This window comes from Delphinus delphis, chromosome 4 (assembly GCF_949987515.2).
Source record: "Delphinus delphis chromosome 4, mDelDel1.2, whole genome shotgun sequence".
Lineage (NCBI taxonomy): Eukaryota > Metazoa > Chordata > Mammalia > Artiodactyla > Delphinidae > Delphinus > Delphinus delphis.
In genome coordinates this window covers 136,840,612-136,855,512 of record NC_082686.1, presented here as the reverse complement: position 1 = coordinate 136,855,512, position 14,901 = coordinate 136,840,612, and the positions used below count along the sequence as shown (strand labels likewise).

Sequence of the window (14,901 nt, the reverse complement as noted above, 5' to 3'; positions counted from 1 at the left end):
ATAATAACAGTTTTCAAATTGCTTATGCTTTGTGGTGGGAAATAAGAACAGGGTGACTCCAGAATGTGAATTCAATATGTTTTCTAAGAACATCTGGGATGATGAGCCCTGAAATGTTCTTAAACATACAATAAACCTGAAGTGAAGGCGTTTATATCATTACCACGCCAGCATCTGAATTTGGGTATTGGCTGAGATGTAGAAAGCACTATAGGTTCTAGACTGTCTCTAGCTCCCTAGCTGTGTAATTGCTGGGGCTTTATTAATTTTACCTCTGCAACATGAGAATGAAAACGCCTGCTCTGCATAACTTACAGCAATGTTGAGCGCTTTAAATAAAAATAATTAAAGTTCTGATCCAAAGCAAGCTGGCATCCCTCTCACAAATCGGAACTCTGAAGTCTCGGCTTCATTTTGGAATTTTCACCGGTCTGCGCAAGCGCTCCTGAAAGAACAGCACAGAGGAAGGATACACCCAAGGTTTTCTTCCTCGTTTTGAGGCCAAAAGAGCTCAATGTAGTTGCGATCTCATATTCCCCAGACCAGTTTTGGGTTCCAGAACCACGAAGTAAGATGGCTGGAGGAGAGATATTTACACAGGCACAGAGGGGGCAGCCTCAGTTCAGGTTGTTACCTGAGTCCCCAGAGACCAGGTGGACTCCCCCCCTCCCCCTACCATGCCAGACACTCAGTCCAGGTTTTTACTTCATTAATGAAATATGACCTCACTTTTCTTTTGTAATCCAGAAGTGTGAGGATACATTTGTTGCAAACTGCATGCAGATAAATGGGGGGCTTCCTTTCGAAACTACATCCTCTGAATAATAATTTTTAATCTACTATACATAACAGTAGTGCATTTCTTGTTAAAACGGCAAGCTTTTTTTTTTTTTACCAAAATGAAAACATTCATTTCTTTATAAATAATTTAAATAGTTTAAATACATATTTCATACCAAGGATATAAAAATAGCGTCTCTTTTTTTTTGATAAATAAAGACATATTCATTTACATGGCAAATAACGTGCAATAGCTGACCACTGGCCACCAGCTCTGTGTGACTGATTGTCTAGGAGATGACATGCAGTGATAAGTGTCCCTTTGCCTTCTGCATTTGAAAAATAGATCAGCAAGAGCTGTGCACTCCCAGGGTCCACAGTCCTACGGATACTGTTCAGGAGTGACACACAGGCACTCAGGAAAAACTTTGCTGCACTTCACAAAAGCCACCTAGGACAAAATGAATCCACACATTCTCTGTCTGGGACATCTAGCTGCTCAGACCCTCAGGGTCTTTGGACTTTTACCAAAGTCTGTCAAACAGACCAGGAAGTTAATGCCTGTACAGGAAAATGTTCCTATTTTGTTTCTAGGATCCAGGAAGTGTCTGCTACAGTGTGGAGGTGGTTCTGCCTTTCCCCGGACCCTCTCTTCCACAGGTCTCCCAGCCTTGCCCAGTCTTCATGCTGCCAGAGGCAAGAAAGGCAAACCAGGGCTGTCATGCAGTGGTGGAGCTGAAACTGGCGGCTGCCTCACGTGCCCTAATATCATACGTTTATGGCTTTAGTATCTTTCACTTCTGCTGGGCTTGTGACAACTTCCAGTGGAAAGTTCTCCGAGGGTTCAGTAGTGATGGATGCCCTTCCTTCCCGGTCCCAAGATCCTGGCAGGTTTTCCAGACTGAAGGAACTCATGGCTCCTTGGCCCAAGCTGCCCTCCTCCGATCTGCTTGGGAGAACCAGGTGCAAAGATGTTTCTGAGGAGGAACAGACAGAGGACGAGAGGGTGGCCGAGATGGACTGCAGAGGCATCAGCGTAGTGTCTGACTGTGGAGAGATGCACCTTAAAAACTGCAAACGACCTTCTTGGACGACCTGGTAGCGGGCAGGTGAATAATCAAGGTTCGGAGAATGATACAGTTCACCGCCTGCAGGATTTTGCTCGTAAACGCCAGTTCGCTGGGGGCTGCTCCCCACAGAGGAGGGATCCACACTCCATATGTCGGGGGTGACATTCCCATGACAAAGCTGGGCTTGGGTATAAGCGGCTCCACCTGCTTGCAAGTGTAGACAGGGTTGGTGCGTGCTCCAGGTCATCCTGGTCTGTAAGCTGGAGGGACACACAGAGGTGGTGTGCAGAGAGCAAAACCGAGCGGGCTGCTGGGGGGACACGACGTGTTCTAGAAGCTGCATCACAGTCCTCATGTCTTTACCTAACTGGGACACCTCCTGAGTCAGTGTTGTTACCTGTGTGGACAAAGCAAGGCAAAAGGCAGCAGTCAGAGGAGCACGGCAGTGATTTCAGAGCAGTGAGGAAGGGAAATGAGATTTCTCAGTAAGAAGGTCTGGAAGGCTGCTTCACCTCCAACTCCAGCCAAGCCCAAAGGGTGAATGGGGTGGCTGAGCACCTGATCTAAAGCCATCCTCTCATTCTGCGGGAACCTAGAGAGACACACATAGTCTGGCCTTCTTTTTAAAAAATTTTACATGCATTTTTTAATTGAAGTATTGTTGATTTATAATGCTTCAGGTAGACAGCAGTGATTCAGCTATATATATATATATATATATTATATATATATATATATATTCTTTTCCAGATTCTTTTCCCTTATAGGTTATTACAAAATATTGAATAGAGTTCCCTGTGCTATACAGTAGGTCCTTGTTGATTACCTATTTTATATACAGTAGTGTGTATATGTCAGTCCCAAACTCCTAATTTATCTCCCCTGTTTCCCCTTTGGTAACCACAAATTTGTTTCCTATGACTGTGAGTCTATTTCTGTTTTGTAAATAGGTTCATTTGTATCATTTTTTTAGATTTCACATATAAGTGATATCATATGCTATTTGTCTCAGTCTGACATTCTTAATCAGTGATTTGCGGGTTCCTGGACAAAATTAGAAGTGTGGGTCCATCATCTCTTGCATCTCTGAAATACAGACAGTGTCTTTTGCTTCCCTTCCTCTGAGTTAGCGGGATGCTCCGTGGTGCGCACCCACCATCCAAGACACCTCAAAACAATGTGGAGACGTGAGTATTGTTGCATATAACGCACTCAGCACGCTGCCTGCCCAGGGTAGACACCCAGTAAATGACGGCTCTCACTCCTGCCATTTCTGGTCAAGATCAACACTTAGTCAGAGATATACTGGCCTTCAGGGGTAGGGAGGGTGGTAAGAAAGAACTCACAACAGACTTGCTAGGATTTGTCTATAGAAAAGGGAAAGCTGCAAAATGAGAGTTAGAAACGAAAAGGTCTTCAAGGTGGGTCCGTCCACATAAGCACTGTGGGGAACCCTGGAGGGCTGGGGTCCATCAGTGAACCGGAACCCCACGGAATTACAACCCCAACTGTGCAGTGTGTTCTTTTTTTTTTTTTTTGTGGTACGCGGGCCCCTCACTGCTGTGGCCTCTCCCGTTGCGGAGCACAGGCTCCAGACGCGCAGGCTCAGCGGCCATGGCTCACGGGCCCAGCCGCTCCACGGCACGTGGGATCCTCCAGGACCGGGGCACGAACCCGTGTCCCCTGCATCGGCAGGCGGACTCTCAACCACTGCGCCACCAGGGAAGCCCTGGGCAGTGTGTTCTTTATTCACTTTTCTAGGTGAGACATTTAGTTTGTATAAGACTTTCAAGGGAGACATGACCCTCAAACTCACAAGAACCTCTGAAGAGTCTTCATTATCTGCTTTACACTTAAACCAATACTGTAATTCACCGGAGGATTTATTTTCCTAACAACCACATCCCATTTTTTAACCATGGAAGACCACCAGAAAATTGACTTATATCCAGTTTTTCTGGATGGTTTCTATTCTTCAAAGTGAGGAAAACCTATATTTCAGAAAGCAGGCCACACATATATTTTCTAGTCTTTGGTTAGATTCATAACACGAACACATAGTGTAATATTTTGCCTTCATTGCTATAAGACTGTATTTTATAAAGGACTTCCCATGCCCTGATTTTACTATCATGAACCACAAACTCCAATATAAGCAGCTGAACCCACTGGCTAAATACCATCAGAAAAAAAACAAAACAAAACAAGACAAAAGGGCAGTTCAGTTTCAATGAAGCCAAAACCAAGATTGCTGTTTGGGGCAGACTTTTTTCAATATTTAAGTATACATTCCTAATTCATCCAGTAACTTCATTCAGTCCACTTCCTATAAGTGCATTCTGAAACTAATTCCCCATGGCAGGCCCATCAGGAGGTAGTGTCATTCAAATCAGGCATTTTTAAAAGACCAGAAGGAGGTTTTTCCACGGTTCAGGCAACCAACTGGTAACACCTGCCTTGAAATTGCCAGGCCAAAACTATTTCTGCCTTGCTGCTAGCATGGAACTCGAGGGACCCTATCGAATACTTGCCCAGGCTTTTCAGCAGATCTAAAATTTTTGGCGAGAAAAAGATATCTCTGAGACTCACATTTAAGAAGTGAAACAGTGAATCTGAGAAAGAGTCTATGTGTTTTGAAATTTTCACTGCAGGTTGTCAATTTCAGAACTTGCCAAAACTCAATTCTAAAGTACACGGGTGACACAAATCATCTCTGGATCTCAGCACAGCAGACATGCACCCAGGGGTTCTATCTTGAGTTGATTAGCCCTTCTATCAAAATTTCAGAAGAGAAAGTTGGTACTAAATGAGATGTTTGAAGGATATATTCACCGTCCCCTTCCTGTAGGTTGTCTAAGTTAATGCCTGTATCAAGTTCACCAGGGTTCAGCTCCCAGTAAGAACGCTTTCAGTCGGCCTTAGCATTGAATAAAGACAAAATCTTTGAAGCGCAACTTTGCATTTTAGACACAGCAACAATTATGTTATCCAATAAATGAGTACATTTATAATACAACAAGCTTTTAGGCCCATTTTCCCTATTGGATCTACAAACAACACTAAGATCAGCAGGGACGCACCTGTAAAGTGGTGACACTAAGGCCCAGAGGTTAAATGACATTTTAAGGTCTCTTATTTCATGAATGACAGTTGTTGGTCTGGAATTTGAGCCTTCTAGTTTTGGTGCTCTATTACAGTATATTAGGGAAGACATTGCCTAAGAGTTGAGAGATTTTTGCCAATGTGGACAGAGTTTGTGAAGAGCACAGATGATACAAAAAGGAGCCTCGTGTAAAAGTTGTCTGCAATGGGTTCATTTTTTTTTTAATTTCACATATAAGCAATGTCGTATGATATTTGACTTTGTCTGACTTACTTCACTTAGTATGATAGTCTCTAGCTCCAATTTATACACAAAACAGAAACAGACTCACAGACATAGAAAACAAACTTATGGTTACCAAAGGGGAAGGATGGGGGGGGAGGGATAAATTAGGAGCTTGGGATTAACGTATACACACTACTGTATATAAAATCAACAACAAGGGCCTACTGTATAGCACAGGGAACTATACTCAATATCTTATAATAACCTATAAAGGAAAAGAATCTGAAAAAGACTCTCTCGCTCTCTCTCTCTCTCTCTCTCTCTCTATATATATATATACACACACACACACACATATATATATATGTATATGTAAAACTGAATCACTTTGCTGTACACCTGAAACTAATACATTGTATTTAAAAATAAAATTTATAAAAAAGTTGTCTGAAATGGTAATTCAACATCAAATAAGTAAATAGTATCTCTAAAAAAATAGGAGACAGTAAAATTTCTTCACAGCAAATTATATGAATGGAACAAGACCAAAAATGTTTGTACAGGGAAGTCCCTGGCAGGCCGGTGGTTAAGAATCTGCCTGCCAATGCCAGGGACACGGGTTCGAGCCCTGGTCCGGGAAGATCCCATAGGCCACGGAGCAACTAAGCCCGTGTGCCACAACTACTGAGCCTGCGCTCTAGAGCACGCAAGCCACTACTACTGAGCCTGTGCGCCTAGAGCCCTTGCTCCACAACAAGAGAAGCCACCGCAAGGAGAAGTCTGCAATGAAGAGTAGCGCCTGCTCGCCGCAACTAGAGAAAACCTGCGCACAGCAACGAAGACCCAACGCAGCCATAAATAAATAAAATAAATAAATAAATAAATAAATAAATAAATAAAAGACAACATATGCTTTTAAAAAGAAAAGGGTTTGTAATAAGGGAAAATCTGGAAGTGGGAAATATGTTAATAGACATATTGCTGATGAACTATTTTTTTCTAGTTTTCAAAAGAAACAGATATTTTTCTATGGTTGAACTACCTTTCCAAGGCCACGTTCGTGGCACTGAACTTTTCCTGAGCATTTACCATAACTTTGAGGCCATGAACTTTGAATGGGACTCCAGAGTCTTGACTAGCTCCAGGAATGTAAATAGCATTAACATTTTCAGAAAAAAAAAATTACTATATTAGCTTGAACTAAGCGGAGTAAAGAACCCAAGGAAATAGAGCTTTCTTTATCTCTAGAGGGTAATGTTCAATTTACATCAGGGAAGACTTCTGTCACTGTGGCACTGGGGACACACCCCTGCCCCTTATTAAAGCTGCATAGGGAATTAATCCTTAGTAGGTAAGGGATCGCTCCCTTTGTAAGGGCAAAGCCAGCTGCCACAGGAGAGATGGCATCTCCTGAGGGTAGAGACTCTGTTCTCACTGAAGGTAATAACATACTGCCACAGAGAGCAAAGCTTCACAGCACTTTTGTTTACTGCTTTCTGCTCGTCTTGCTGACAAATTCATTCTAAAACACAGAAGGCTTTATTCTTAATCAAATGTAGAAAGCAGAGAATGCAAAGTCTCTACTTTCTAAGGGGGGTGGGATTCAATGCTTTTTCACAGCACAGTTAAGAAGATGGGCATTTGCTAAAAAAGGTTGTTGGAACTACCTTATGAACAAGGCACTGTCTGTCCACTTAAAGAGATGTCTTCAAAATACAACATAAACCCAGAATGCTGCAGAGATAGGTCAATAAAAACAAAAAATCATTTGGATCCAATGAACCAATGTTTTCCCATTTACTTCAACAACTGTTTACACTTTTTAAATGTCTTCTGTCACTCATATTAGAAAACAGAGCAGGTATTACGAAGCCTTCACAAGTCCCACTTGGTTTTTTTTTTAATCATTAATTTAAGTTTTTTAAATTGAAGTATGATTTACAATGTCACTTTAGTTTCAGGTGTACAAAAGTGATTCAATTATACAGCTATATATATATATATATTTTTTTTTTTCAGATTCTTTTCCCTTATAAGTGATTACAAAACATTGAGTAGAGCTCCCTGTGCTCTACAGTAGGTCCTTGTTGGTTACCTGTTTTATAGTAGTGTATATATGTTAATACCAAACTCCTAATGTGTCCCTCCCCTCCCTTTCCCCCCTGGTAATGATAAGTTTGTTTTCTATGTCTGTGGGTCTATTTCTGTTTTGTAAATAAGTTCATTTGTATCACTTTTTTGGATTTGGCATTTAAGTGATAGCATATGTTTATCTTTCTCTGTCTGACTTCACTTAGTATGATCATCTCTAGGTCCATCCATGTTGGTGCATATGGCGTTATTTCATTCTTTTTTATGGCTGAGTAGTATTCCATTGTATATATGTACCACACCTTCTTTAACCATTCATCTGTCGACGTTTGGGTTGCTTCCATGTCTTGGCTATTGTGAATAGCACTCCCACTTGGTTTTTTAATGGTCCGTTTCCTGCATTTTCCCCTTTGCATACCATCAGTCTGAATACAGTGGGGGTCACATCACACTGCCCATGTGAAGGCTGTACCTCTGACTGGGGTCTCTTCTCCTCGGCCCCTTTTCTGCCTGGTAAGTTTCTCTCCCTTCAAACATCAAATCCCTCATTTCCTCTGAAGAGCTTTTTCCTGACAGCTCATTGATGCTCAAAGAGCAGTTTGAGCATCGATAGGACTGTCTGTCCCAACCAGGCTCTGAGTTCCATGCGGGTAGAAGTTATTATTTACCTCAGTGTCTCCTGGACTCTGGGCAATGCCTAGAATACAACATGCACTCAGTAAATCTTGAATGTATAAAAGAATGCAATTCCTGCCATTTTGAAGGGCTTGGTACTCATATTGCTTTCAATTTTTTTTTATTTTTTTTATTTTATGTTATCTCATGATTTTACCATAAACATCATGGGGGAAAGATTCCTACTACAAAATTATGTTGGGAAATCTGTAACTCGTGCTCTTCACCCCAAGTAAATATGTTAAAAGTAGGTATTGTGACTGTTAAAGTTTTGCATATAAATTTCCCGAATCAAATCCTTGGGTGTTTCCCAGTTTGAAAGAGCAGGTGGCATTTCCGCCACTAAGAATCCCTTTTATTTTAATGTGTTTCCTTCATAACTGTAGATATAGGTCTCTTTTGGCCAAGACTTCTGCTATTTATCTTGCTGCTCTGTAACTTGTCCCAGCATAAACTTGATTTCCATGGGTAGTTTTGATTCCCTGGGGAAATTTCCCGTTTACTGACTCCCATATCTCATGAGTACATGGTGAGTGCCAAGTGACATATTCAATTAAGTTAGTCAGAGTTGTTTTATCAGCTGAAATTTGGCAAAGTTTTTTGCATCCCTAGTTGCCACCCTTCATGGCTATTTTATTTATTTATTTTAATTAATTAATTAATTAATTTTTGGCTGCATTGGGACTTCGTTGCTGCGCGTGGGCTTTCTCTAGTTGAGGCGAGCGGGGGCTACTCTTAGTTGTGGTGCGCAGGCTTCTCATTGTGGTGGCTTCTCTTGTTGTGGAGCTCAGGCTCTAGGCACACCTGCTTCAGTAGTTGTGGCACGCATGCTCTAGAGCGGAGGCTCAGTAGATGTGGCGCACGAGCTTAGTTGCTCCGCGGCATGTGGAGTCTTCCCGGACCAGGGCTCGAACTCGTATCCCTCTGCATTGGTAGGTGGATTCTTAACCACTGAGCCACAAGGGAAGTCCCTTCATGGCTATTTTAGATGTGGCCTTCTGATTATTTCTACTTCCATATATAGTAGATAAAGAAAGCACAACTTAATACACATTATTCTTTTACTTGTGTATTAAGTTACACTTTCTTTACCCGTTTTTTTCCCTCTCCCTTCTCATTCTTCAGTAGATAGGAATCCATCGGTCTGGAATTTAAAACTGTTAGCCAAACCAGTTCACCATTACCATCTGTGTAGGCAATTGTTCACATCCAAGATTTCTCTAGCCCTTCCGAAGTCCCAACTGTTAGGAGGAAGATGTGATGAAAACACCATCTGTGTATCCAAGTAATTCAGTGTTCTAGCCAAAACTTTGGAGCATCTAAAGACTATTCCCTTCTCTGTTCTCCCAACACCATGCATTTAACCGACAAGTCATTAGCTGTTTAGGTTTCCAGGCAGTGTGTTCACTCTTTGGAGCAGCATCTCCCATCATGAATAGAAACACGTGTGTGACAACTGACTTGTCAACTGTCCATGATAATCCACCCACTGATCTTACCATACCGCTAAGAAGGGAATCGCAAAGTGCCACACTTTTTCTATTTCTGCCATATCCAGGTTTCCTCTGAACTTCTGTTTGGTGCAGAAATAAATCACTGTCGCCTACATTTCCAGAGTACCTGGGCTTCTCCTTTCACGTTTAATTTGTTTCATTCCTGTGACAGTACTTCTCATTCTCCTGAGTCATATTTCAACAAGGGCTTTGTTGTGACGATTAAATAATATGATGGATGTTAAAGTTTATTCCCCACAGGATTGGTATTATGTCAGAATTTCAGGTGTCTGGATTTGATAATGCAACACAGGCATTAAGCTTAGTTGAAACTTGGTGGTAGGGAATACAAACCCGGGAAACATGGAGCCCAAAGAAAATAAAAGCCAGTTATCTCTGTAACTCCTCTCCAGCCTCAGCATGGAGAGGCAAACTATTCCTGTTAACACTTTTACATAATTAATATTGGAAGAAACAGAGTCTCCACGTTTTAGCATTGCCTTATGTGGATCTTTCCAGTAGCAAACAGTAAGAGTAATAGCCAGAGCTTTTGAAAAATTTTGATGGAGATCCTGTATCCTGTATCCTTAAGTCTAAGGTTTGAGAAATTGCAGTCAGATGGATTAAGACTTTTCTATAAAGGATGAGTGAGTCAAAATAGAATGATGTGCAGCTTGGTGTTGGTAAGAATTGAGTAAGGACCAATGTGGGGCAGGGGTGGGTGTAGGTACTGGTCTTTCTCGTTTTTATAGTAGCTTAAGGCCTTACACACATCCTGCCATCTATAAATGTTTGTTGATAGATGAGTAATTTAATAAATGTTAAATTTCATGGCTAATTTCTTACTATGAGTTTGTTATTTTCATTTGAACTTGAAGAACTTTCTTCAATCTCCCCTAAAGAGCACTGCAGGACACGGAAGTAAGTATCACTATGCATCTAGCAGGGAAGAATGTTTCATATGATCTCGGTGTTCATGGAAGTCCCCACCACTTCAAAATAGGAGATTTTCAAAACACTGTGTTATTATATGGTTTAAAGAATCCATTTGTGATGTTGGTGACCTGTGGTCCCAATAACACTTGCATGGCCAGCTTTTATACGTGCATTTTGGTACAAGCACAGATTTGCTTTTTTAGTGTGTCTTTGGATTGTGCCTTTTGCAAACAGGAGTGTGAGTTTCATAATGAAGCCCAGAATGTGTTTTTGACAATATCTTTCATTTCACATAGAAAATAGCTTCCTTTCATCTTCTATTATTCTCATTTTACATTTCTCAATCTTAGCTATTGGTATGGTATGATTCATGGACTCTGGGTATAACCGAAACTTCAGTTGATAGGGAAAAAATGTGATTTCCATTTCTGTGCATTCAGTGAGCAGATGGGGAATGCATCTGTTGATATAATCTTCTTAGCTTGAGGAGTTCTTGACCTGTCACTCAGTTTTTGCCAAACGTGTACACATTTTCCTGCTAGACACAATTTTTCTAAATTCAGGGATACTAATTACACCAATCCTCTCCCCCGCCATGAACACATATACATTTTTACAAACTCTGATTCAGGTAATTAAATGGTCTTTCATTTAATCCTTTGTTATGTTGCATATTTATCATGAGATTCAGACAAGTTCAATCAAATTCCATCAGCAGGCAAAACAAAAAAGACGATCGGCATAATTTTATCCTTGCGTCTTTTGCTTCACAAAGCATCCAAAAACAAGTGACAGTCTTTTTATTTGTCAGCTAAAATAATAACCATACTCGGCACTTGCATAAATTTCAGACAAATGAAGATCTCAGGCCCATTACTGATGAAAGTTATAAATCTTTGCCTACAGCTGGAGAGACTAGAATGTTGGGGGATGAAGTGGCTTATCTGAGGTCACACAGGAATAGTACCAAGGGCTTTGCTTTTGCAGGTGCATCTGATGCCTCTCAAATTATAATAAGAGAAGAATACAAGTCTAGCATGACCAATACAAAATGACCAATTATGGTCTTGAGAGTAGTTACTCCAGTGTTTTCACTGAATTTCTGCAAGCTCAGGTCATTGGACACAGCTGTATCACTTTAGCTGTACTATGCTAATCCATTATTTATCAACCCTTTGCTTTCCTCGTCTTCATTCCTGCTTCCTGTGACAAAGTTTGATTAGTGTCTGAACTGCTTTCTGGCTAAGGGATCCTCACCGCTATCATGAACACCAGACAAAAGTCTGTCTCCTTTCAGAATACCAATTGCATAGGGCAGTGCTTGTCAAGATTTAACATATACAGGACTCATGGTACTCTTGGTTCCAGCTCTCAGAGTCAGATCAATAATTCCTAGTCTTATGGATATAGCTCCTATTCTTATGGATCTAGTCCCTTTGGTTAACTCTTCATATACTGATCTTTCAGTAAGAGCTTAAAATTGAGTCTAACCCACTTCTTTCAGTTCCTTTGGCAAGTTCAGAGTTGGAGTTTTTCATTTGTTTAGATCTTCTTTCAACACTGTTTTGTAGTTTTCTGTATACAAGTCTTGTAGCTCCTTGGTTAACTTCATTCCTAGGTATTCTATTCTATTTATACTATTGTAAGTGGGGCAGTTTTCTTAACTTCTCTTTCTGATAGTTCATTGTTAGTCCATAGAAATGCAAAGGATTTGGGTACGTTGACTTTGTACCCTGCAACTTTACTGAATTCGTTTATTAGTTCTAACAGATTTTTGGTGGCACATTGAGGGTTTAGGGTCTTTGTTCTTAGCGGCTCCCTGAGTTTGAAACTTGGCCGTGTCTCAAGGCAGACGACGCCAGTGAGCACCTAGCTGCAGGCGGATTAGAAACGGACACCCAGGCAGCAGCTGGGAAAGTATGCAGTCCAATCCCTTTGAGGGAGAAACTGAGAGATGGACGTTTTTGCTGAGCCTGGGTATATAGCCATGGGGGTGCTTCTGCGCTCTTTAAAAACTGCTTCTTTGTTTACTATAGTCCCGTGGGGCTTCTGAACACAAGCCCCATTGGCTTACAGAGCTAGGTGTTTGGGGGGCCCATCCCTCAGGTAGGAACCTTACAAGTTGCGGGCACTAGATGCGTGGTCCAAACCCTTCAGTCTCAGGGAGAAGCTGCAAGTTGGGGGTTCCCTCCTGATCGCCTGATGCTATGTCAGGGATGGGGTTTATGTGTGACACAAAAGTGTGTCTCAGCAGCCCCTACCTGTTTCCCTATGGGCATTTTTTCATTCACCTGCTGGGTAGGAGTCACCCAGCTAGTTTCTGTATTCTCTCAGAGGGAAATATTCTGTGTGTAGTTGTACATACAGTGCATCATCCATTGGAGGAGGGAAATTCAGGTGCTTTCTGTGCTGCCATCTTGGAGCATTTGTTATCTATTTTCTGTGTTTTAATCCATTGTATTTCTTACCTTTACTGAAGCTCAAATTATCCCATCTTTGGCCACTGGGAGACTCTTCATAGTGGCTCCTGAGTTCTTTCAACATCATCCTAACAGGGTTTGATAGCTTTCTTGCTGTGCTCTGAACACAAATGTGTTCCAGACTCATCATGTATATTTCATGCCCCAGAATTGGAAACAGCCATTCATACAAGAAACTCTGGTTTCCTTCAGTGGGAAATTGTATTTCAAGACCATACTTGAGGCACAGAAATATTTACTGTTATTGGGCTAGCCACTGTTTTTATTCCTTTTCTGTTAAAAGAGCGTGGAGATGTATGCATGTTTATGATAGTACATCAGTTCACACTAGTGTTCCTAATTCCATTTCAGGACTATAGGGTTCTTAACGTTTTTCCATATTATATTTGTATCTCCTTTATTCTACACTGTGAATTCTGGTTACTGAGGTACAGAGAATGATATAATTAGGATATGCCATAATTATAGGCATACATATTTTACTGCAGTCTGCTTTACCATGCTTCATGGATATAGTGTTTTTTGTTGTTTGTTTTGTTTTACAAATTGAAGATTTGTGGCAACCCTGCATTGTCAGATAATGGTTAGCATTTTTTAGCAATAAAGTATGTTTTAAAATTAAGGCACGTACATTCTTTTTCTTAGACATAATGCTATTGCCCACTTAACAGACTACAGTATAGTGCAAACAAAAGTTTTATATAGACTGGGAAATCAAAAAACTTGTGTGGGGCTTCCCTGGTGGCGCAGTGGTTGAGAGTCCGCCTGCTGATGCAGGGGACACGGGTTCGTGCCCCGGTACTGCAAAAAAAAAAAAAAAGAACTAATTTTCATCAATTGTTTCTTCTTTATCTTTTGTTATTGTACATTTCAATGACCCATTTTTAACCACTGCCAGTCAATAGCCAAAAAAGCCTGCCAAGAGGTTAGGTTCTTACTGAATTAATGCAGTAATTTTTTACTTTACTTTACTTTCGGAGCAGCTGAGCAATGAGGGTCGCAGTGAGAAAGACCGACCCAGCGAGGTCTAGAAGAACACTTTCATGGAGCCATGGTACCTAAAGTGTGTGTCAGGGCTCTAGAAAGATTCTTCTTTTAATCACTGACAGACACCTTCCCCCATCAAGTTTCTGGTACTGTAGCTTTAAACAGAAACACGTATTTCCCTAAGAAACTCTTTAATAAATGTTATTTGAACACAACTCTTCATCTCCAAGGCTAAGGAGATTCAGTTTAGAAAGTGAACTTGCAGATCACCAGCTGAGGCCAGCACAGGACTGTAGTAATGGTATCTTGTACCAATGATTTGATTTGATTTTAAAAATACATTGAAAAAGTCAGTAAATTACCAGTGAATTTCCCAAGCCCCTGTCTCTCCTTAACACTCTTTATCATTTTACTTGCTTTACTATGCACTCCTTTTTTTGTTTGTTTTAAGATTTGAAAATGCTAACATGTGCAATAGTCATGCATGGGAAACATATATGGGAAAACATATGGGAAATCAATAAATTCCCCTTGAATAAACATATAGTATATTTTATCAGGCTTTCTTGAAAAGCTCTTTCTGAAATTATCCTATACTAAAATTATCTGTCCACTGTTTAATCAAGCCTTAGATTTAAGTATCTATCCGGCCAATTTAAGGACTCAAAGGCTCACATCTTGAGGTAGGCTTCTGATATTTCAGAGAGGAAATCTTTTCAACAGAGACCAAGGATGGTCTGCTTGGAAAGCTAACCCTCCTGGGCTGGACTGAGGTTTTGTTTCCAAGTCACTTGCTGCATGTATGATTTTCTCTGGACCTCAGTTTACTTATCTGCAATAGCAGCATATCCATATCAGGATCTCTAAAGTCTCTTCAAACTCAAAACTGAAATCCCATTTCCCTCTTCTATTCAATGTCCTAATGCTTAATGGTTAAAATGGACATAATGCATAATCCAAGCATCTTTTATTCATTCATCAATCATAAGTATGTGTCTACCATGTGCCAATCGATAACAAAGGGAAAAGCAGATAAAGATTCTTGTCCTCCTAGAACTGAC

At 40.8% G+C, this 14,901-nt stretch overlaps 1 protein-coding gene across 1 annotated transcript in view; it reads right to left on the bottom strand.

The window, feature by feature from the left end:
• Nucleotides 1-1,548: 1,548 nt before the first annotated feature.
• Nucleotides 1,549-14,901, bottom strand: part of KCNH8 (potassium voltage-gated channel subfamily H member 8) — a 385,437-nt gene continuing 372,084 nt past the window's right edge. The window contains exon 16 of the mRNA XM_060010106.1: nucleotides 1,549-2,247. Coding sequence (XP_059866089.1) covers nucleotides 1,549-2,247 — 699 coding nt within the window. The remainder of the gene's footprint in view (nucleotides 2,248-14,901) is intronic.